This window comes from Salmo salar, chromosome 14 (assembly GCF_965601325.2).
Source record: "Salmo salar chromosome 14, fSalSal1, whole genome shotgun sequence".
Lineage (NCBI taxonomy): Eukaryota > Metazoa > Chordata > Actinopteri > Salmoniformes > Salmonidae > Salmo > Salmo salar.
This window is the reverse complement of record NC_138304.1, coordinates 1,843,262-1,865,520: the sequence shown is the minus strand read 5'-3', so window position 1 is coordinate 1,865,520 and position 22,259 is coordinate 1,843,262. Positions and strand designations below refer to the sequence as shown.

The window sequence follows — 22,259 nt, the reverse complement described above, 5'->3', positions numbered from 1 at the left end:
GGTTGAATACTTATTGACTCTTCAGCTTTTCTTTTCAAATTCATTTGTAAAATAACCTGATTCCACTTTGACATTATGGGGTATTGTGTGTAGGGCCATGACACAAAAGCACTATTTAACAAATTGTTAATTCAGGCTGTGTGAATACTTTCTGATGGCACTGTATTTTAAGTCAGCGTTCACATCACCACATCTCCAAATTTACCCATCCTTCCACTCTTTCACCCACCCATCGCTTTTCTTCATCAAATAGCCCTTCTTCTCACTGCCAAAGTCCTTGTTTCCCTGTAGCTGGTGCATGCTGTATCCACTCTGCTTGCTCTGAGAGTCCTGAAATACCCAGTCACAGGGTTCAATGTACATAGACACACTACTTTACATAGACACACTACTTTACATAGACACACTACTTTACACAGACACACTCCTTTAGACACACTACCAGAGATAAACACTACTTTACATGCTCACACTACTTTACACAGACACACTACTTTACACACACACATTCCTTTAGACACACTACCAGAGACAGACACTCCTTTACATGCTCACACTACTTTACACAGACACACTACTTTACACACACACACATTCCTTTAGACACACTACCAGAGACAGACACTCCTTTACATGCTCACACTCCTTTTTTACACAGACACACTACTTTACACACACACACATTCCTTTAGACACACTACCAGAGATAGACACTCCTTTACATGCTCACACTCCTTTACATGCTCACACTCCCTTACATGCTCACACTCCTTTAGACACACTACCAGAGATAGACAATACTTTACATGCTCACACTCCTTTACACAGACACACTCCTTTAGACACACTACCAGAGATAGACACTACTTTACAAATAAATCCCAAATAATCACAAACATGGTACAGAAATATTAAACATTCATGGGAAATGGTTACAGGACAAAATATAGGAAGCCAATGATTATTATTGAGGGGACAGCACTTACTCTCCTAGACTTCAGTCAGAGAATGCAGTGAAGGGAAGACAGGCAGTAAGTCAAAATGCACCAATGTTGAAGTATCAAGGACAGGGGTCTCCAACAGGTAGATCGCAAGCTACCAGTAGCTCTCATCCCACCTATGAGTAGCTCTCAGCCCACCTATGAGTAGCTCTCAGCCCACCTACCAATAGCTCTCAGCCCACCTACCAGTAGCTCTCAGCCCACCTACCAGTAGCTCTCAGCCCACCTACCAGTAGCTCTCAGCCCACCTACCAGTAGCTCTCAGCCCACCTACGAGTAGCTCTCAGCCCACCTATGAGTAGCTCTCAGCCCACCTATGAGTAGCTCTCAGCCCACCTATGAGTAGCTCTCATCCCACCTATGAGTAGCTCTCATCCCACCTATGAGTAGCTCGCCAAGCAATTCTGAAAGTGAATGGATTTTTTCATTTTGTTCCATCAAACTCTTAAACATAAATCTCCCGCCTACTATCCAATCAAAGCCACATTATCCCACCCCTGCTTAGCCACTATTAACTTAAAAACCAAACGTAACAGAATATCTGACAATTTCATTTGCAGCAATATTGCCCGTCTGCCTGTTTGGTGCGCTTATCACTCTGTATGTAGCCAGTTAGCAATGTTAATGATAACTGTGTTGTGGGTAGACTTTCTCCATAAACCTTCTCAATTAAACATTAACTGCAAAATAGAGTGACTATATTATGATTATTTATATCAATTGGGTGGCCATTATTTTGCTAACTTTGCTATGAGACGCTGCAGCAGTAGGCCTGACAGCAGAATCATCGTTAGACCAACACATTCCGCTCTTGCTAGAAGCGGGGAATTATGTTTTTTCCAAACCCCCAAAAATTGTCTTTGTTGTGATTTAAGCATTGACATGGACTCAGAACATACATTTTCATTGTTGTCTATGAATAATTGTAATATGAAAAATCTAAAACCGGGAAAAATAAAACAGAACAGAAATCGGGAAAATACGTAAGATAATTTTATGGGGCCTGTCATGCCAAATATTGTTTTATGAACCACTATTTTACCAGGTGTATTGACAGAAGAGAAGAGCTCTTTAAAAAATGTGTAGCTTGCGATATTCTTTTTAAGTAGCCCTCATGCTAGAAAAGGTTGGAGACCCCTGATCAAGAAAACAGTAAATACAGAGAGTGGTTAGTATTATTCATTTCAGGAAAAATACCACTTCTCAGGCAATTGGCTGCTATAAAAGGGAATAAGGGATGCCTATATCCACCCCTTAAAAGTGCACTATGCAGAAATCACTCCACCGTTTCCTGGTTGCTAAAATGTTTATGGCTTGTCTAATTTTCGATTATGTGAGCAAAAAACAAGTATAGGGTAAAGAATCACTGTACCATCTATACCGCTGTGAAATATATTTTCCATAACCCAAAATATTTTATTTTCTGCTGTTTTGAAGCTGGTGTACAAAACCGAAAAGACAAAAACAAAACTTAAGAATGGTAAGCATAGAAATAGAGCACATAGAACAGATTTACCGCTTCCTAGACTTGCTTTCAATAACAGATCTATAACTCACATGTCTATGTTTATTTGGTCAGGTCCCCCAGAACATTACATACTGCAGCTTTAACAGTTATATTTAACAATATTTTTCCTACTTTTAAGGCTTGAGGGGAGGTAAAACGATGTTGAACGGATTGACTGGGATGTGATGGTGGGTACATCCTGATTACTAAATAGGGTAACATTTTAAAACCGAGAACCACTATGGCTAAATCAGATCTATACTGTACTATTTTCAGAAGGTTGCTGAATACCAGTAGGGTAAGGTATGGTTTTCCTTGTGGGACCATTACACCCTGCATCAAGGATATACTGTATGGTTACGGGCTCCGGAAAAGAAGAGTGTTCCATCAGGGACCACGTTGGAAACAAGTGGAATGGCTTTAAAGTGTTATCCCCTGGGTTGTACTCAGTGCATCACCCCCCCCCCCCCATTAATGTAGCAGTGAATAAAAAAATAAATAACATCATCTAAAGACACATCCATTATCCAATGCTCAAAATAAACCAGGTTTACATTAGACTGAGCAGTCAGTGTAGCACAACACTGGTTCCCAGCAAGGGGTTACTTGACACTGGCTACCAGCATGGTACAGCACTGGCCACTCTGACTTATCTAAAGCTGGCTTAAGACAATGAAAAGTCAACTAAATGTGGGGTAAAGTAAAGAGAGTACAGTGCTTTCGGAAAGTATTCAGTGCGCTTGACATTTTGTTATGTTACAGCCTTAATCTAAAATGTATTAAACTTTTTTTCCCCCCTCAATCTACACACTATACTCCATAATGACAAGGCAAAAAACGTTTTTTTATAAATGTTTGCACAAAAAAATTAAATATTATATTTACATAAGTATTCAGACCCTTTGTTGAAGCCCCTTTGGCAGCGATTACAGCCTTGAGTCTTGGGTACGACGCTACAAGCTTGGCACACTTATATTTGGGGAGTTTCACCCATTCTTCTCTGTAGATCCTCTCAAGCTGTCAGGCTAGATGGGTAGCAAGTTCAGGCTCTGGCTGGGCCACTCAAGGACATTCAGAGACTTGTCCCGAAGCCACTCCTGTGTTGTCTTGGCTGTGTGCTTAGGGTCGTTGTCCTGTTGGAAGGTGAAGCTTCGCCACAGTCTGCGGTCCTGAGCACTCTGGAGCAAGTTTTCATCAAGGATCTCTCTGTACTTTACTCCGTTCAGCTTTCCCCCGATCCTGACTAGTCTTCCAGTCCCTGCCGCTGAAAACATCCCCACAGCATGATGTTGCCACCACCATCCTTCACAGTAGGGATGGTGCCAGGTTTCCTTCAGATGTGACGCTTGGCATTCAGGCCAAAGAGTTCAATCTTGGTTTCCTCAGACCAGAGAATCTTGTTTCTCATGGTCTGAGGGTCTTTAGGTGCCTTTTGGCAAACTCCAAGTGGGCTGTCACGTGCCTTTAACTGAGGAGTGGCTTCCGTCTGGCCACTCCATAACGGCCCGATTGGTGGAGAGCTGCAGAGATATTTGTCCTTCTGGAAGGTTTTCCCATCTCCACAGAGGAACTCTGGAGCTCTGTCAGAGTGACCATCGGCTTTTTGGTCACCTCCCTGACCAAGGCCCTTCTCCCTGAGTGCTCAGTTAAGCCGGGCGGCCAGCTCTAGGAAGAGTCTTGGTGGTTCCAAACTTCTTCCATTTAACAATGATGGAAGCAACCATGTTCTTCGGGACCTTCAATGCTGCAGACATTTTTTGGTACCCTCCCCAGATCTGTGCCTCGACACAATCCTGTCTCGGAGCTCTACGGACAATTCCTTTGACCTCATGGCTAGGTTTTTGCTCTGACATGCACTGTCACCTGTGGGAGTTTATATAGACAGGTGTGTGTCTTTCCAAATCATGTCCAATCAATTGAATTTACCACAGCTGGACACCAATCAAGTTGTAAAAATATCTCAAAGATGATCAATGGAAACAGGATGCACCTGAGCTCAAATTTGAGTTTAATAGCAAATGGTCTGAATACTTTTTTATTTTTAATACATTTGCAAAAATGACTAAAAACCTGTTTCGCTTTGACATTATGGGGTAGTGTTCGTAGATTGATGAGGAAAAAATGTATTTAATCAATTTGAGAATAAGGCTGTAACGTAACAAAATGTGGAAAAAGGAAAGGGGCCTGAATACTTTCTGAATGCACTGTAAGTAGCCTTGTCCAAGCCAGAATGGACACTAGTGCAGGAGCATATCACCTGTTTCTAAAACGTGAGGCAGCTTGATGTACAAGTACATCCCCTGGACAGGACACTAGTTTGTTGCAGGGCCTTACCCCCAATCTGTCTCCTTAACACTAGAAATTGCTGGGCCTGTTGAGGGACCCCCCATACAAGCTAATGAGCAGTCATTCGGACTGCAACATTCCAACAGTATTAATACATTTAATATATGCTGTCGCAAAAATAATAACTTGGTTGTGTTTATGAAGGTCTTACAGTAGGTAACATTAGAATACTATATTTCTTTATTATATCATTATTTATTATAAAAACAGCATTTCCATTAGTATATGTTACTGTAGGCCAGGGGTCTGGCATGAGAGCTACTTGAAAAACAAAAAAATGTTGCAATCTAAAAAATGTTTTTACAGCTTTTAAATAGGCACATTCTTCTCTTTTGTCAATATACCTGGTAAAATATTGGTTAATAAACAGTATGTCATGACATGCCCCTTAAAATTATATTTTCTAATTTCCCAAATTCTGTTTCCTCCATTTTATTTTCCTTTTTTTTTTTTCTTCTGTTTTTTTACTCTCAATATTAAATGGATGTTCTGAGTCTGTCAATGCTTAAATTTAATCAGAAGTATATTATTGTATTTATTTTCTGTCTCTCTAGACAATACAGACTGGTCTCTTATCAGATCACCCTGGAGTGGATGCTGAGGGGAAAACAACTAGGCCGAGGCCAACGACGGGTACTCCACGCCTCTGTGGTGGCAACAATTACATTTAACTACCATGATCCCAATAGCAGCTACATTGGATTCGAGGAAGTTGAGGAGGTTTATAGGATATTATACAAATAACATTTTCAAGAAATAACATTGTAGTAAATGTTTTTAATATGCCATTCACACAGTCACTCAGCATTAGTTAGACCTGGGATTTACAAACATGTTCTGGGAGAACAAATTTCTTGTAGGTTTTCACTCCAACAGGTTTTGGAGACAGCAGGTCTTACTGAGGTCTGTCACATAACAACAAAGACATTAGACAAAAAGCATTACAATTTACAAACACTACCGTTCACTATTCACTATCACAATTCCAGTGGGTCAGAAGTGTACATATATTAACTTGACTGTGCCTTTAAACAGCTTGGAAAACTCCAGAAAAGTATGTCATGGCTTTAGAAGCTTCTGATAGACTAATTGACATCATTTGAGTCAATTGGAGGTGTACCCGTGGATGTATTTCAAGGCCTACCTTCAAACTCACTGCCTCTTTACTTGACATCACGGGAAACTCAAAAGAAATGACCCAAGACCTCAGAAAAAAACATTGTAGACCTCCACAAGTCTGGCTCATCCTTGGGAGCACGTTCATCTGTACAAACAATAGTACACAAGTATAAACACCATTGGACCACGCAGCCGTCATACCGCTCAGGAATGAGACGCGTTCTGTCTCCTAGAGATTAACGTACTTAGGTGCGAAAAGTGCAAATCAATCCCAGAACAACAGCAAAGGACCTTGTGAAGATGCTGGAGGAAACAGGTACAAAAGGATCTATATCCAAAACAAGTCCTATATTGACATAACCTGAAAGGCCGCTCAACAAGGAAGAAGCCACTGCTCCAAAACCGCCGTAAAAAAGCCAGACTACTGTTTGCAACTGCACATGGGGACAAAGATCATACTTTTTGGAGAAATGTCCTCTGGTCTGATGAAACAAAAATAGAACTGTTTGGCCATAATGACCATCGTTATGTTTGGAGGAAAAAGGGGGTGGCAGCATCATGTGGGGGTGCTTTGCTGCAGGAAGGACTGGTGCACTTCACAAAATAGATGGATATATTGAAGCAACATCTCAAGACATCAGTCAGGGCGTTAACCTCTTATGGCTAGGGGGCAGTATTTTCACGGCTGGATAAAAAACGTACCCGATTTAATCTGGTTACTAATCCTACCCAGTAACTAGAATATGCATATACTTATTATATATTGATAGAAAACACCATAAAGTTTCTAAAACTGTTTGAATGGTGTCTGTGAGTATAACAGAACTCAAATGGCAGGTCAAAACCTGAGAGATTCCTTTACAGGAAGTGGCCTGTCTGACCATTTCTGGAACTTCTTTGCCATCTCTATCTTTTACTAAGGATCTCTGCTCTAACGTGACACTTCCTACGTCGTCCATAGGCGCTCAGAGCCCGGGAAAAACCTGAATGTCGTCATCCCAGCCCCAGGCTGAAAAACATTATCGCCTTTCTCAAGTGGCCGATCAAGGGACTGTGGGCTTAGGCGCGTGACCTGGCCGCCCCCGTCTTTGTGATTTTTTCCTCTGTTTGCCGAAAAGGAGATTCCCGGTTGGAATATTATCGCTTTTCTACGAGAAAAATGGCATAAAAATTGATTTTAAACAGCGGTTGACATGCTTCGAAGTACGGTAATGGAATATTTAGAATTTTTTTGTCACGAATTGCGCCATGCGCGCGACCCTTCTTTACCATTTCGGATAGTGTCTGGAACGCACGAACAAAACGCCGCTATTCGGATATAACGATGGATTATTTTTGACCAAACCAACATTTGTTATTGAAGTAGCAGTCCTGGGAGTGCATTCTGACGAAGACAACAAAGGTAATGAAACTTTTGTAATAGTAAATCGGAGTTTGATCAGGGCTAAACTTGGTCGGTGTCTAAATGGCTAGCCGTAATGGCTGGGCTATCTACTGAGTATATTGCAAAATGTGCTTTCACCGAAAAGCTATTTTAAAATCGGACATATCGAGTGCATAGAGGAGTTCTGTATCTATAATTCTTAAAATAATTGTTATGTTTTTTGTGAACGTTTATCGTGAGTAATTTAGTAAATTCACCGGATGTATGCTAGTTCTGAACGTCACATGCTAATGTAAAAAGCTGGTTTTTGATATAAATATGAACTTGATTGAACAAAACATGCATGCATTGTATAACATAATGTCCTAGGGTTGTCATCTGATGAAGATCATCAAAGGTTAGTGCTGCATTTAACTGTCTTCTGGGTTTTTGTGACATTATATGCTAGCTTGAAAAATGGGTGTCTGATTATTTCTGGCTGGGTACTCTGCTGACATAATCTAATGTTTTGCTTTCGTTGTAAAGCCTTTTTGAAATCGGACAGTGTGGTTAGATTAACGAGAGTCTTGTCTTTAAAATGGTGTAAAATAGTCATATGTTTGAGAAATTGAAGTAATAGCATTTCTAAGGTATTTGAAAATCGCGCCACGGGATTACACTGGCTGTTGCGTAGGTGGGACGATTTCGTCCCGCCTAGCCCAGAGAGGTTAAAGTGTCATTATTTAAAGTGGCATTGTTTAAAGTGACTAGTGATCCAATTATTAAAGTGGCCAGTGATTGGGTCTCAATGTAGGCAGCAGCCTCTGAGTTAGTGATTGCTGTTTAGCAGTCTGATGGCCTTGAGATAGAAGCTGTTTTTCAGTCTCTAGGTCCCAGCTTTGATGCACCTGTACTGACCTTGCCTTCTGGATGATAGTGGTGTGAACAGGCAGTGGCTCGGGTGGTTGTTACCCTTGATTATGTTTTTGGCCTTCCTGTGACATTGGGTGCTGTAGGTGTCATGGAGGGCAGGTAGTTTGCCCCCGGTGATGCGTTATGCAGACCACACCACCCTCTGGAGAGCCTTGAGGTTGAGGGCGGTGCAGTTGCCGTACCAGGCGGTGATACAGCCCAACAGGATGCTCTCGATTGTGCATCTGTAAAAGTTTGTCAGGGTTTTGGGTGACAAGCCAAAAGTCTTCAGCCTCCTGAGGTTTAAGAGGCGCTGTTGCGCCTTTTTCACCACACTGTCTGTGTGAGTGGACCATTTCAGTTTGTCTGTGATGTGTACGCCGAGGAACTTTCTCCACTGCTGTCCCTTCGATGTGGATAGTGGGAGCTCCCTCTGCTGTTTCCTGAAGTCCACGGTCATCTCCTTAGTTATGTTGACGTTGAGTGAGATGTTGTTATCATGACACCACACTCCGAGGGCCCTCACCTCCTCCTGGTAGGCTGTCTCGTCGCTGTTGGTAATCAAGCCCACTACTGCAAACTTGATGATTGAGTTGGAGGCGTGCATGGCCACTCAGTCGTGGGTAAACAGGGAGTACAGGAGGGGGCTGAGCACGCACACTTGAGGTACCCCAGTGCTGAGGGTCAATGAAGTGGAGATGTTGTTTCCTACCATCACCACCTGGGGGTGGCCCGTCAGAAAGTCCAGAACCCAATTGCACAGGGCGGGGTTGAGACCCAGGGCCTTTAGCTTGATGATGAGCTTGGAGGGTACTATGGTGTTGAATGCTGAGCTGTAGTCAATGAACAGCATTCTTACATAGGTATTCCTCTTGTCCAGATGGGATAGGGCAGTGTCCAGTGTGATGGCAATTGCATCATCTGTGGACCTGTGGGGGTGGTATGCAAACTGAAGTGGTCTAGGGTGGCCGTTAAGGTGGAGGTGATAATATCCTTGACTAGTCTCTCAAAGCACTTCATGATGACAGAAGTGAGTGCTACGGGGCGGTAGTCATTTAGTTCAGTTATCTTTGCCTTCTTGAGTACAGGAACAATTGTGGCCATCTTGAAGCATGAGGGGACAGCAGACTGGGATAGGGAGCAATTGAATATGTCCGTAAACACACCAGCCAGCTTGTCTGCGCATGCTCTGAGGACGTGGATAGGGATGCCGTCTGGGCCAGCAGCCTTGCGAGGGTTAACACGTTTAAATGTTTTGCTCACGTCGGCCACGGAGAAGGAGGGGGGGAGCAGTCCTTGTTAGCGGGCCGCAACTGTGGCACTGTATTATCCTCAAAGCGGGCAAAGAAGGTGTTGAGTGTTTCTGGAAGCGTGCAGTTGGTGACCGTGAGGTGACTGGTTTTCTTTTTGTGTATTTGTGTATTTTTATCTGACCGGAACATTATTGCACTTCATTTTGGCCAACGTCACTCAGTTACTCGACTACTATCGTTATCTGCCTAACTTTACTTCAGAGATTACTAACCGCTAGCCTTACTAGATACCATCTCATTGTTTACTTCCTTTCGTTCTGATTTCCTTTCTTGAAGACCAACAGTAAGATGCGCCTTTGTCCCGCATCCTGTAATTATCCATCTTAGATCCAGGAGGAAGAGTATCTACCGGATTACAGACTATATGGAAGACCTTAGCACAAACTAGGTCTTTGTTTTTTAAACTTTTTACATCAAACACATCTATCTGGCAATTCAATGCCGAGACACCAATCGTTGTTTATGTAACAATAAATGCACTGTTTTCAATTTATTTTAGGTCATTTCAGAAATGTTTACATTTTCATATAAAATACAGAATACTCTAAATACTCAAACAATGGACCTAAAAACTGTCTGGGGTACTGACAAACAGCCAGACAAGTGTTATCAAGGGCTCAGAAGTGCTTTTGAGTGAATTTCCCCATTAACATTTAATTGAGAAGGTTTTTGGGGAAAGTCTTTCTGCCTACCCACAAGACTGTTCTCATTAGCATCGCTAACTGGCTACATACGAAGTGATAAACAAACCCGTGCACCAAACAGACAGACAGGGGCAATATTGATGGAAATTAATTGTCAGATATTGTGTTACGTTTGGCTTTTTAAGCCAATAGTGGCTAACCAGGGGTGGGATAATGTGGCTTTGATTGGATAACAGCCAGGAGTTCTGTTTAATTGAGTTTGTGATGGATCAATTGAAAAAAATCCATGTACTTTCAGAATTGCTTGGCGAGCTACTGGTAGGTGGGCTGAGAGCTACTGGTAGGTAGGCTGAGAGCTACTGGTAGGTGGGCTGAGAGCTACTGGTAGGTGGGCTGAGAGCTACTGGTAGGTTGCGATCTACCCGTTGGAGACCCCTGCTGTAGGCTATATGTAAAAACTAAAACAAAAAACACAATTTCATGTGTTCAATACATTTTATTTGTGCCTTTCGTACAACTATGAAACAGAAAGCATATGTGTTGGAATGCGGTAACAGCGTACTTTTATAAAAGGTCAGCAAATGCACAGTCAAATGATGAAAAACATCAGAAGCCTAAATATCCTTATAAGCGCTAAGTGTGCTTGATAAATAGTGAAACTCTGCACAAAAGCAATAGTGACGTTATAATGAATATTAGTGTCGATATGACAGCAGTTAAAAATAGTAAAAGAAAAGACTGATAAGACTGTGTAGATTCGTTGGACTGATTCATTCCACTGTCAGGAGATGGAGCAAAGCAGGCCCTACTGTCAGCAGAAGATGAAATGACATGCCCTCGTAAAATTGGTTATAAACATATCACATTTTGTCACATGCGTCAAATACAACCGAATGAATTACCTTATCGTGAAATGCTTACTTACAAGCCCTTAACCAACAATGCAGTTATAAGAAAATAAGAGTTAAGCAAATATTTACTAAATGAACTAAAGTAAAAAAAGTAACACTAACAATAATGACAGGGGGGTACCGGTAAATCGAGGTAATATGTACATGTAGGTAGGGGTAAACAGCGAGTTAGCAGCAGTGTAAAAAAAGGGTGCGGGGGCAATGGAAATAGTCCAGGTAGCCATTTGATTAATTGTTCAGCAATCTTATGGCTTGGGGGAAGAAGCTGTTAAGGAAGCCCGTCAGGAAGTCCAGGAACCAGTTGCAGAGGGAGGTGTTTAGTCCCAGGGTCCTTAGCTTAGTGATGAGCTTTGTGGGCACTATGGTGTTGAATGCTAAGCTGTAGTCAATAAATAGCATTCTCACATAGGTGTTACTTCTGTACAAGTGAGAAAGGGCAGTGTGGAGTGCGATTGAGATTGAGTTATCTGTGGATCTGTCAGGGCAATATGCGAATTGGAGTGGGTCTAGGGTTTCCGGGATGATGTTGTTGATTTTAGCCATGACCAGCTTTTCAAAGCACTTCATGGCCACATACAGTACATGAGTGCTACAGGGCAGTAGTCATTGAGGCAGGTTACCTTGGCGTTCTTGGGCACAGGGACTATGGTGGTCTGCTTGAAACATGTAGGTATTACAGACTCGGTCAGGGAGAGGTTGAAAATGTCAGTGAAGACATTGCCAGTTGGTCCGCGCATGCTCTGAGTACACGTCCTGGTCCCGCTGCCTTCTTAATGTTGACCTGTTTAACCTGTTGGGTCTAGGGGGCAGCATTTGCACGTCTGGATAAAAAAAATGTACCCGATTTAATCTGGTTACTAATCCTACCCAGTAACTAGAATATGCATATACTTATTATATATGGATAGAAAACACTCTAAAGTTTCCAAAACTGTTTGAATGGTGTCTGTGAGTATAACAGAACTCATTTGGCAGGCAAAACCCTGAGACATTTTCTGACAGGAAGTGGATACCTGATGTGTTGTATTGACTTTAAACCTATCCCATTGAAAAACACAGGGGTTTAGGAATATTTTGGCACTTCCTATTGCTTCCACTAGATGTCACCAGCCTTTACAAAGTGTTTTGAGTCTTCTGGAGGGAGATCTGACCGAACAAGAGCCATGGAACGGTGATGTCCCATTAGACACCTGGCGCGCTAGTTCATGTTGGGTACCCTCGTTCCAATACGTTATAAAAGAGTATGCATTCGTCCACCTTGAATATTATTCATGTTCTGGTTAAAAAAGGCCCTAATGATTTATGCTATACAACGTTTGACATGTTTGAACGAACGGAAATATATTTTTTCCCCTCGTTCATGACGAGAAGTCCGGCTGGCTTACATCATGTGCTAACGAGACGGAGATTTTTGGACATAAATGATGAGCTTTTTTGAACAAAACTACATTCGTTATGGACCTGTGATACCTGGAAGTGACATCTGATGAAGAGAATCAAAGGTAATGGATTATTTACATAGTATTTTCGATTTTAGATCTCCCCAACATGACGTCTAGTCTGTATCGCAACGCGTATTTTTCTGGGCGCAGTGCTCAGATTATTGCAAAGTGTGATTTCCCAGTAAGGTTATTTTTAAATCTGGCAAGTTGATTGCGTTCAAGAGATGTAAATCTATAATTCTTTAAATGACAATATAATATTTTACCAATGTTTTCTAATTTTAATTATTTAATTTCTGACGCTGACTTGACTGCCGGTTATTGGAGGGAAACGATTTCCTCAACATCAATGCCATAGTAAAACGCTGTTTTTGGATATAAATATGAACTTGATAGAACTAAAAATGCATGCATTGTCTAACATAATGTCCTAGGAGTGTCATCTGATGGAGATTGTAAAAGGTTAGTGCATCATTTTAGCTGGTTTTATGGTTTTGGTGACCCTGTCTTTGACTTGACAAAACATTACACACAACTCTTGTAAATGTACTGTCCTAACATACTCTAAATTTATGCTTTCGCCGTAAAACCTTTTTGAAATCGTAAAACGTGGTTAGATTAAGGAGATGTTTATCTTTCAAATGGTGTAACATAGTTGTATTTTTGAAAAATTTGAATTTTGACATTTATTTGGATTCAAATTTGCCGCTCTTGAAATGCACCTGCTGTTGATGGAGTGCACCACGGGTGGCACGCTAGCGTCCCACCTAGCCCCAAGAGGTTAAAGGTCTTACTCACATTGACAATGGAGAGCGTGATCACACAGTGGTCCAGAACAGCTGGTGCTCTCATGCATGCTTCAGTGTCGCTTGCCTCGAAGCGAGCATAACAGGCATTTAGCTCGTCACTTTGTAGTCTGTAACAGTTTGCAAGCCCAGCCACATCCGACGAGCGTCAGAGCCGGTGTAGTAGGATTCAATCTTAGTCCTGTATTGACGTTTTGCCTGTTTGATGCTTCGTCTGAGGGCATAGCGGTATTTCTTATAAGCATCCGGATTAGTGTCCCGCTCCTTGAAAGCAGCAACTCTAGCCTTTAGCTCGGTACGAATATTGCCGAAAACCCGTGGCTTCTTGTTTGGATATGTACGTACGGTCACTGTGGGGACGACGTTGTCGATGCACTTATTGATGAAGCCGGTGACTGAGGTGGTATACTCCTCAATGCTATCAGATGAATCCCGGAACATATTCCAGTCTGTGCTAGCACAACAGTGTCATCGAACCACTTCCGTATTGAACAAATCACTGGTTCTTCCCGCTTAAATTTTTGCTTGTAAGCAGGAATCAGGAGGATATAATTATGGTCAGATTTGCCAAATGGAGGGTGAGGGAGAGCTTTATACACGTCTCTGTGTGTGGAGTAAAGGTCTAGAGTTTTTTTTCTCTCTCTGGTTACACGTGACATGCTGGTAGAAATTAGCTAAAATGGATTTAAGTTTTCCTACATTAAAGTCCCCGGCCACAAGGAGTGTCGCTTCTGGATGAGGATTTTCTTGTTTGCTTATGGCCTTATACAGCTCGTTGAGTGCGGTCTGTTTGTTATACACTGCTCAAAAAAATAAAGGGAACACTTAAACAACACAATGTAACTCCAAGTCAATCACACTTCTGTGAAATCAAACTGTCCACTTAGGAAGCAACACTTGAGCACATCTGGGACATCATGTCTCGCTCCATCCACCAACGCCACGTTGCACCACAGACTGTCCAGGAGTTGGCGGATGCTTTAGTCCAGGTCTGGGAGGAGATCCCTCAGGAGACCATCCGCCACCTCATCAGGAGCATGCCCAGGCATTGTAGGGAGGTCATACAGGCACGCGGAGGCCACACACACTACTGAGCCTCATTTTGACTTGTTTTAAGGACATTACATCAAAGTTGGATCAGCCTGTAGTGTGGTTTTCCACTTTAATTTTGAGTGTGACTCCAAATCCAGACCTCCATAGGTTGATAAATTGGATTTCCATTGATTATTTTTGTGTGATTTTGTTGTCAGCACATTCAACTATGTAAAGAAAAAAGTATTTAATAAGATTATTTCTTTCATTCAGATCTAGGATGTGTTGTTTAAGTGTTCCCTTTATTTTTTTGAGCAGTATATTAAGAGTCTAACAACGACAGTGTGTTATATAGACTCATTTTGAAAAGCCAAGGATAGAGTTCATGAGCAGCCCAAATGACTGCTTTAGTGGTTCAAGTGTAAATGCTAAGCAGTAAAGAGGAATCGGATCCCATTTTTAGATCAAACCCCCAACATTCCAATCTCAGGGCAGACACACTAACCACAAGGCCACTGAGTTGGTACCCGATGTGGGGTGAATAAATGTGGCGTACCTGAGGTCTATTATCAGGTACACTTTGGTGGAACTGCAGTGTGCCCCAAGTGGGAGATACATTAGGGGAGAGACTTAATCTCATACATGTTTTATGTAACTGCTGGATACAGCATGTACAATACCTCCTGGTGGACATGACAGTGTTTCCCTGGCCGCTTTGCAAAACATAGCTCAGTGGGTATGAGACATGAGACTTTCTCCGTTACTGTTATTGCACTTCTTTATGCAGAAAAGTATAGAACAATGGACTGTTGAAATGGGTTTGGGTTATGATTCTTGTCAGATGAGGAAGGGAAGTATGGAGGTAGGAATGGATGGTCTTAGGTAATATGAGAAATAATGAAAGGATTGACTGATATATTTCCATTTCATTGAGAACTTGAGAACTCAATGTTAGCAGGTAGATATGGTCATAGAAGATGATTTATGTTTAAGACAACAGCTGTATTTTAGAGAAATGTTTACACAAAGATACAAAAATCACACTATAAAAGTCAACAATATAGCATAGGCAGGGCCAATACCAAAATCCAAATAAACATTGGTCTAAGTATGGTTCCCTGCTGCACTCCCATGGTTTGTTAGACAAAAAGAGCTACCTCCTTTTGGTCCAGCTGCAGAGATGATTTAATGAGGTCTCTTAGGGCCGTCAACTGCTTCTTCTCCTCATCCTGGGTCTGCTTTATCTGTGGAGTGAGAACCATTCACATCACTACAAATCCCCATCAGTGACAATCAAATCACCACACACAATGATTGGATAGATATACAGTACCAGTCAAAAGATTGGACATACCTACTCATTTCAAGGGTTTTTCTTTATTTTTACATTGTAGAATAATATTGAAGACATCAAACTATGAAATAAGACATATGGAATCATGTAGTAACCAAAAAAGTGTTAAACAAATTGAAACATATTTTAGATACTTCAAATTAGCCACCCTTTGCCTTGATAACAGTTCTGCACACTCTTGGCATTCTCTCAACCAGCTTCATGAGGTAGTCACCTGGAATGCATTTCAATTAACTAGTGGACCTTGTTAAAAGTTAATTTGTTAATGTGTTTGAGCCAATCAGTTGTGTTGTGACAAGGTAGGGGTGGTATACAGAAGATAGCCCTACTTGGTAAAAGACCATGTCCATATTATGACAAGAACAGCTCAAATAAGCAAAGAGAAATGACAGTCCATCATTACTTTAAGACATGCAGCAATTGAAGGTCAGTAGATCTGGAAAATGTCAGGAACTGTGTGTAGTCGCAAAAATCATCAAGCGCTATGATGAAACTGGCTCTCATGAGGACCGCCACAGGAAATGAAGACCCAGTGTTACTTCTGCAGCAGAGGATAAATTCATTACAGTTAACTGCACCTCAGATTGCAGCCCAAATAAATGCTACAGAGGTCAAGTAACAGACACATCTCAAAATCAACTGTTCAAAGGAGACTGCGTGAATCAGGCCTTCATGGTTGAATTGCTGCAAAGAAACCACAACTAAATGACACAAATAAGAAGAAGAGACATGCTTGGGCCAAGGAACACAAGTAATGTACATTATACTGGTGGAAATCTGTCCTTTGGTCTGGTGAGTCCAAATGTGAGATTTTTGGTTCCAACCTCCTTGTCTTTTTGAGACACAGAGTAGGTGAACGGATGATCTCCGCATGTGTGGTTCCCATCGTGAAGCATGGAGGTGGTGGTGTGATGGTGCTTTGCTGGTGACACTGTCTGTGATTTATTTAGAATTCAAGGCACACTTAACCAACATGGCTACCACAGCATTCTGCAACGATACGCCATCCCATCTAGTTTGCGCTTAGTGGGACTATCATTTGTTTTTCAACAGGACAATGACCCAAAACACACATCCAGGCTGTGTAAGGGATATTTGACCAATAAGGAGAGTCATGGAGTGCTGCATCAGATGACCTGGCCTCCATAAATCACCTGACGTCAGCCCAATCAGCCCAATGGTTTGGGATGAGTTGGACCGCAGAGTGAAAGACAAGCAGCCAGCAAGTGCTCAGCATATGTGGAAACTCCTTCGAGACTGTTGGAAAAGCATTCATCATGAAGCTGGTTGAGAGAATGCCAAGAATGTGCAAAGCTGTCATCAAGGCAAAGGGTGGCTACTTTGAAGAATATAAAATATATTTTGATTTGTTTAACACTTTTTGGGTTGCTACATGATTCCACGTGTTATTTCATAGTTTTGATGTCTTCTACAATGTAGAAAATTGTCAAAATAAAGAAAAGCCCTTGAATGAGTAGGTGTCCAAACTTTTGACTGGTACAGTAGATGAAAACATAAAGCCATACAGCAGAGAGACCAACGTAGCCTTTTGTCTAATAATTTTTAAATGTAAATGTCACCTACGTTATACAGGTCAGCTGCAAGCTTCTCAATATACTGCTTCAACTTGTCTGCGGTTTTCAATCCATCCTGAAAAAAGCTGAAGAAGAAAGAGTAGTCTGGTTTTCTAGCATAAGCATATACACATAAACATACTTTTTAAATACGTTTTGCTTTCACAATACAATGGTTTGCATTCTGAAGTCCAGTTATCTAACATGGAGGAGTCTGAAAAGTTGTTTGTCATTCACATACATTTGATTATTGCCTTTGCCATGTAGAAATCTTGCGGAAGTTGATATTTTAACTGCAACTGCTAAACCGACAACAATATGTGTATCAGTGTTGTTGTCGGGTTAGCAGTTGCGGTTAAAATAGGGAGTACTAAGTAACCCAAAAACCACTAATCTCTTCCACTCACAGTACATCCCATAATCAGCATGGGGCACAAATAAACTGCTCCTATTTGATGATTTTAAGAGTGTAACTGATCTCACACTATTTATCTTATGTGTACATCTGTTGTATGTTATTTTTTTTATGTTGCATCCCTGACCGCGCTTCAAATGTCCCAATTGGGACAATAATGATATCGATTGATTAATAGATTAACACAGCCTTTTCTGGTGTGAACAAGGCATTTAAGTATGAGCTGGAAGTTGTGTCAGAATACTTACTTGCACTGTGCATGGTAGTACTTTATGAGGTTCTGGAGAAGGTCAACTCCCTTCTTAGTTTTGATCTCATTCACTTTGATCAGGTACTGTTGGGACATGAAGAAAAATGTAAGATATTTGGAATGAAAGACTCTTACGCAAAACAAAACAATTGTAAAAAAATGTACAATCAGAAACCAGTCATCTAAACTTTTCAATTGTATGGCACACAAATCCCAAAGTTTTTTTTCCAATGTTTGACCCCAGTCTAAGATATAGAACCCCATAGGGATGAAGCGCTGACCCCAGTCTAAGATATAGAACCCCATAGGGACGAAGCGCTGACCCCAGTCTAAGATATAGAACCCTATAGGGATGAAGCGCTGACCCCAGTCTAAGATATAGAACCCCATAGGGATGAAGCGCTGACCCCAGTCTAAGATATAGAACCCCATAGGGACAAAGCGCTGACCCCAGTCTAAGATATAGAACCCCATAGGGATGAAGCGCTGACCCCAGAATAAGATATAGAACCCCATAGGGATGAAGCGCTGACCCCAGTCTAAGATATAGAACCCCATAGGGACGAAGCGCTGACCCCAGTCTAAGATATAAAACCCTATAGGGATGAAGCGCTGACCCCAGTCTAAGATATAGAACCCCATAGGGATGAAGCGCTGACCCCAGTCTAAGATATAGAACCCCATAGGGACAAAGCGCTGACCCCAGTCTAAGATATAGAACCCCATAGGGATGAAGCGCTGACCCCAGAATAAGATATAGAACCCCATAGGGATGAAGTGCTGACCCCAGTCTAAGATATAGAACCCCATAGGGACGAAGCGCTGACCCCAGTCTAAGATATAGAACCCCATAGGGACGAAGCGCTGACCCCAGTCTAAGATATAGAACCCCATAGGCACGAAGCGCTGACCCCAGTCTAAGATATAGAACCCCATAGGCACGAAGCGCTGACCCCAGTCTAAGATATAGAACCCCATAGGCACGAAGCGCTGACCCCAGTCTAAGATATAGAACCCCATAAGGACGAAGCGCTGACCCCAGTCTAAGATATAGAACCCCATAGGGACGAAGCGCTGACCCCAGTCTAAGATATAGAACCCCATAGACTGGGGTCAGCGCTTCATCCCTATGGGGTTCTATATCTTATTCTGGGGTCAGCGCTTCATCCCTGTTTGAAACAGATCAAACCATTATCAATTTCTGTTTGTCCAATGAAGATTGATGCAGGAATCTATAGTTCAGAACCAAATCTATAGTTCAGAGCCATGCTATTTGGACTACGAAGAAAAATGTCCATGTTGATGACAAAGCGGAGCCTGGAGAAAAAAGAACTGATTGATTAGCAAATCGGGGGCCAATCTCAGGCGAAGAAGCACAGTAAGATGATCAGAACCTGATAAGCTTCTATGTTGTACACCGCAGTCATTATATTAGGGATATCTAGGTGAAATGTCCAACTTTTCCCTGAAAATTGGGACATGCTTATATAGGGAAATCTATGTGAAATATCAATCTCTCTTGAAACCAGGACATGTTACTTTTACTTTTTTGTTTCCTTCGTTGCAGGTTATGAGAATCTATCGTCTGAGGCTGCAGCAATATCCCTTGACTTTACCTGAAGTGATACAAGATCACCGGTGAAGTGCAGCCAGTGGAACGGAAGAGGAATCACTCATTACCGGCAGACTGTCAGAACATAATGTCTAATAGTTATCTACGGGACTGATACCAGTGTGGAAGAGCTGGTCATGTCTAATAGTTATCTATGGGACTGATACCAGTGTGGAAGAGCTGGTCATGTCTAATAGTTATCTATGGGACTGATACCAGTGTGGAAGAGCTGGTCATGTCTAATAGTTATCTATGGGACTGATACCAGTGGAAGAGCTGGTCATGTCTAATAGTTATCTATGGGACTGATACCAGAGCTGGTCATGTCTAATAGTTATCTATGGGACTGATACCAGAGCTGGTCATGTCTAATAGTTATCTATGGGACTGATACCAGAGCTGGTCATGTCTAATAGTTATCTATGGGACTGATACCAGAGCTGGTCATGTCTAATAGTTATCTATGGGACTGATACCAGAGCTGGTCATGTCTAATAGTTATCTATGGGACTGATACCAGAGCTGGTCATGTCTAATAGTTATCTATGTGGGACTGATACCAGTGGAAGAGCTGGTCATGTCTAATAGTTATCTATGGGACTGATACCAGAGCTGGTCATGTCTAATAGTTATCTATGGGACTGATACCAGAGCTGGTCATGTCTAATAGTTATCTATGTGGGACTGATACCAGTGGAAGAGCTGGTCATGTCTAATAGTTATCTATGGGACTGATACCAGAGCTGGTCATGTCTAATAGTTATCTATGGGACTGATACCAGAGCTGGTCATGTCTAATAGTTATCTATGTGGGACTGATACCAGTGGAAGAGCTGGTCATGTCTAATAGTTATCTATGGGAAGCGCTGGTCATGTCTAATAGTTATCTAGGGGACTGATAACAGTGTGGAAGAGCTGGTCATGTCTAATAGTTAACTATTTGGGACTGATACCAGTGGAAGAGCTGGTCATGTCTAATAGTTATCTATGGGACTGATACCAGTGTGGAAGAGCTGGTCATGTCTAATAGTTATCTATGGGACTGATACCAGTGGAAGAGCTGGTCATGTCTAATAGTTATCTATGGGACTGATACCAGAGCTGGTTATGTCTAATAGTTATCTATGGGACTGATACCAAAGCTGGTCATGTCTAATAGTTATCTATGGGACTGATACCAGAGCTGGTCATGTCTAATAGTTATCTATGTGGGACTGATACCAGTGGAAGAGCTGGTCATGTCTAATAGTTATCTATGGGACTGATACCAGTGTGGAAGAGCTGGTCATGTCTAATAGTTATCTATGGGAAGCGCTGGTCATGTCTAATAGTTATCTATGGGACTGATACCAGTGGAAGAGCTGGTCATGTCTAATAGTTAACTATTTGGGACTGATACCAGTGGAAGAGCTGGTCATGTCTAATAGTTATCTATGGGACTGATACCAGTGTGGAAGAGCTGGTCATGTCTAATAGTTATCTATGGGACTGATACCAGTGGAAGAGCTGGTCATGTCTAATAGTTATCTATGGGACTGATACCAGTGTAGAAGAGCTGGTCATGTCTAATAGTTATCTATGGGACTGATACCAGAGCTGGTTATGTCTAATAGTTATCTATGGGACTGATACCAGTGGAAGAGCTGGTCATGTCTAATAGTTATCTATGGGACTGATACCAGTGTGGAAGAGCTGGTCATGTCTAATAGTTATCTATGGGACTGATACCAGTGTGGAAGAGCTGGTCATGTCTAATAGTTATCTATGGGTCTCAAGAGCTGGTCATGTCTAATATTTATCTATGGGACTGATACCAGTGTGGAAGAGCTGGTCATGTCTAATAGTTATCTATGGGACTGATACCAGTGGAAGAGCTGGTCATGTCTAATAGTTATCTATGGGACTGATACCAGTGGAAGAGCTGGTCATGTCTAATGGTAATCTATGTGGGACTGATACCAGTGGAAGAGCTGGTCATGTCTAATAGTTATCTATGGGACTGATACCAGTGTGGAAGAGCTGGTCATGTCTAATAGTTATCTATGGGACTGATAACAGTGTAGTAGAGCTGGTCATGTCGAATAGTTATCTATGGGACTGATACCAGAGCTGTTCATTTCTAATAGTTATCTATGTGGGACTGATACCAGTGTGGAACAGCTGGTCACTTTTAAAGGACTTGGTGAATGATTACCTTGACAATAGGATGATTGAATATTATTGTCTTGCAGACAAGTGGAAGATGGTTGAAATGATTTTCTTTGAGTTTTCTCCTAATACAGGATGTGGGTGGTGGTTCCATTTCCAGCACAGAGATGCATCAGCAGGATGAGGGACACTGAGGCGTAAATACGTTTTTACCTCTCTCTCTACACTATGCCACAGTAGTCAATCAAAGTAGATGTTGGGTTTGTACGTCTGCTCCATTCACATCAAGGGCAGGTATTCCATTAAGGGCTATTCCCTTTAACCATTGTGAAATGTGGGGTATATGGAGAGATGTTTATTGGTATAAGGCGATTATTGGTACTAATTTGAGTAAGAAAGTTGAGTATCAACATGCGAGAGTACCTAGTTCTGCAGATAGGTGCTGGAGGAGTTGTGGCAAGGGTCTTGTTATTTGGGATATGTTGTACCTCATGTAAGACAATCTGTGAA

The 22,259-nt window shown here is 41.8% G+C and overlaps 1 protein-coding gene across 2 annotated transcripts in view; it reads right to left on the bottom strand.

Annotated features, from left to right (window-relative positions):
* The window catches only part of asap1a (ArfGAP with SH3 domain, ankyrin repeat and PH domain 1a), a 191,057-nt gene that overhangs the window by 65,453 nt on the left and 103,345 nt on the right, over nucleotides 1-22,259 (bottom strand). For both annotated transcript variants that reach the window (XM_082960687.1, XM_082960688.1), the window contains 4 exons: nucleotides 17,988-18,073; nucleotides 17,335-17,410; nucleotides 15,554-15,640; nucleotides 230-330 (listed from right to left, as the gene is read on the bottom strand). In XM_082960687.1, coding sequence (XP_082816813.1) covers nucleotides 230-330; nucleotides 15,554-15,640; nucleotides 17,335-17,410; nucleotides 17,988-18,073 — 350 coding nt within the window. The remainder of the gene's footprint in view (nucleotides 1-229; nucleotides 331-15,553; nucleotides 15,641-17,334; nucleotides 17,411-17,987; nucleotides 18,074-22,259) is intronic.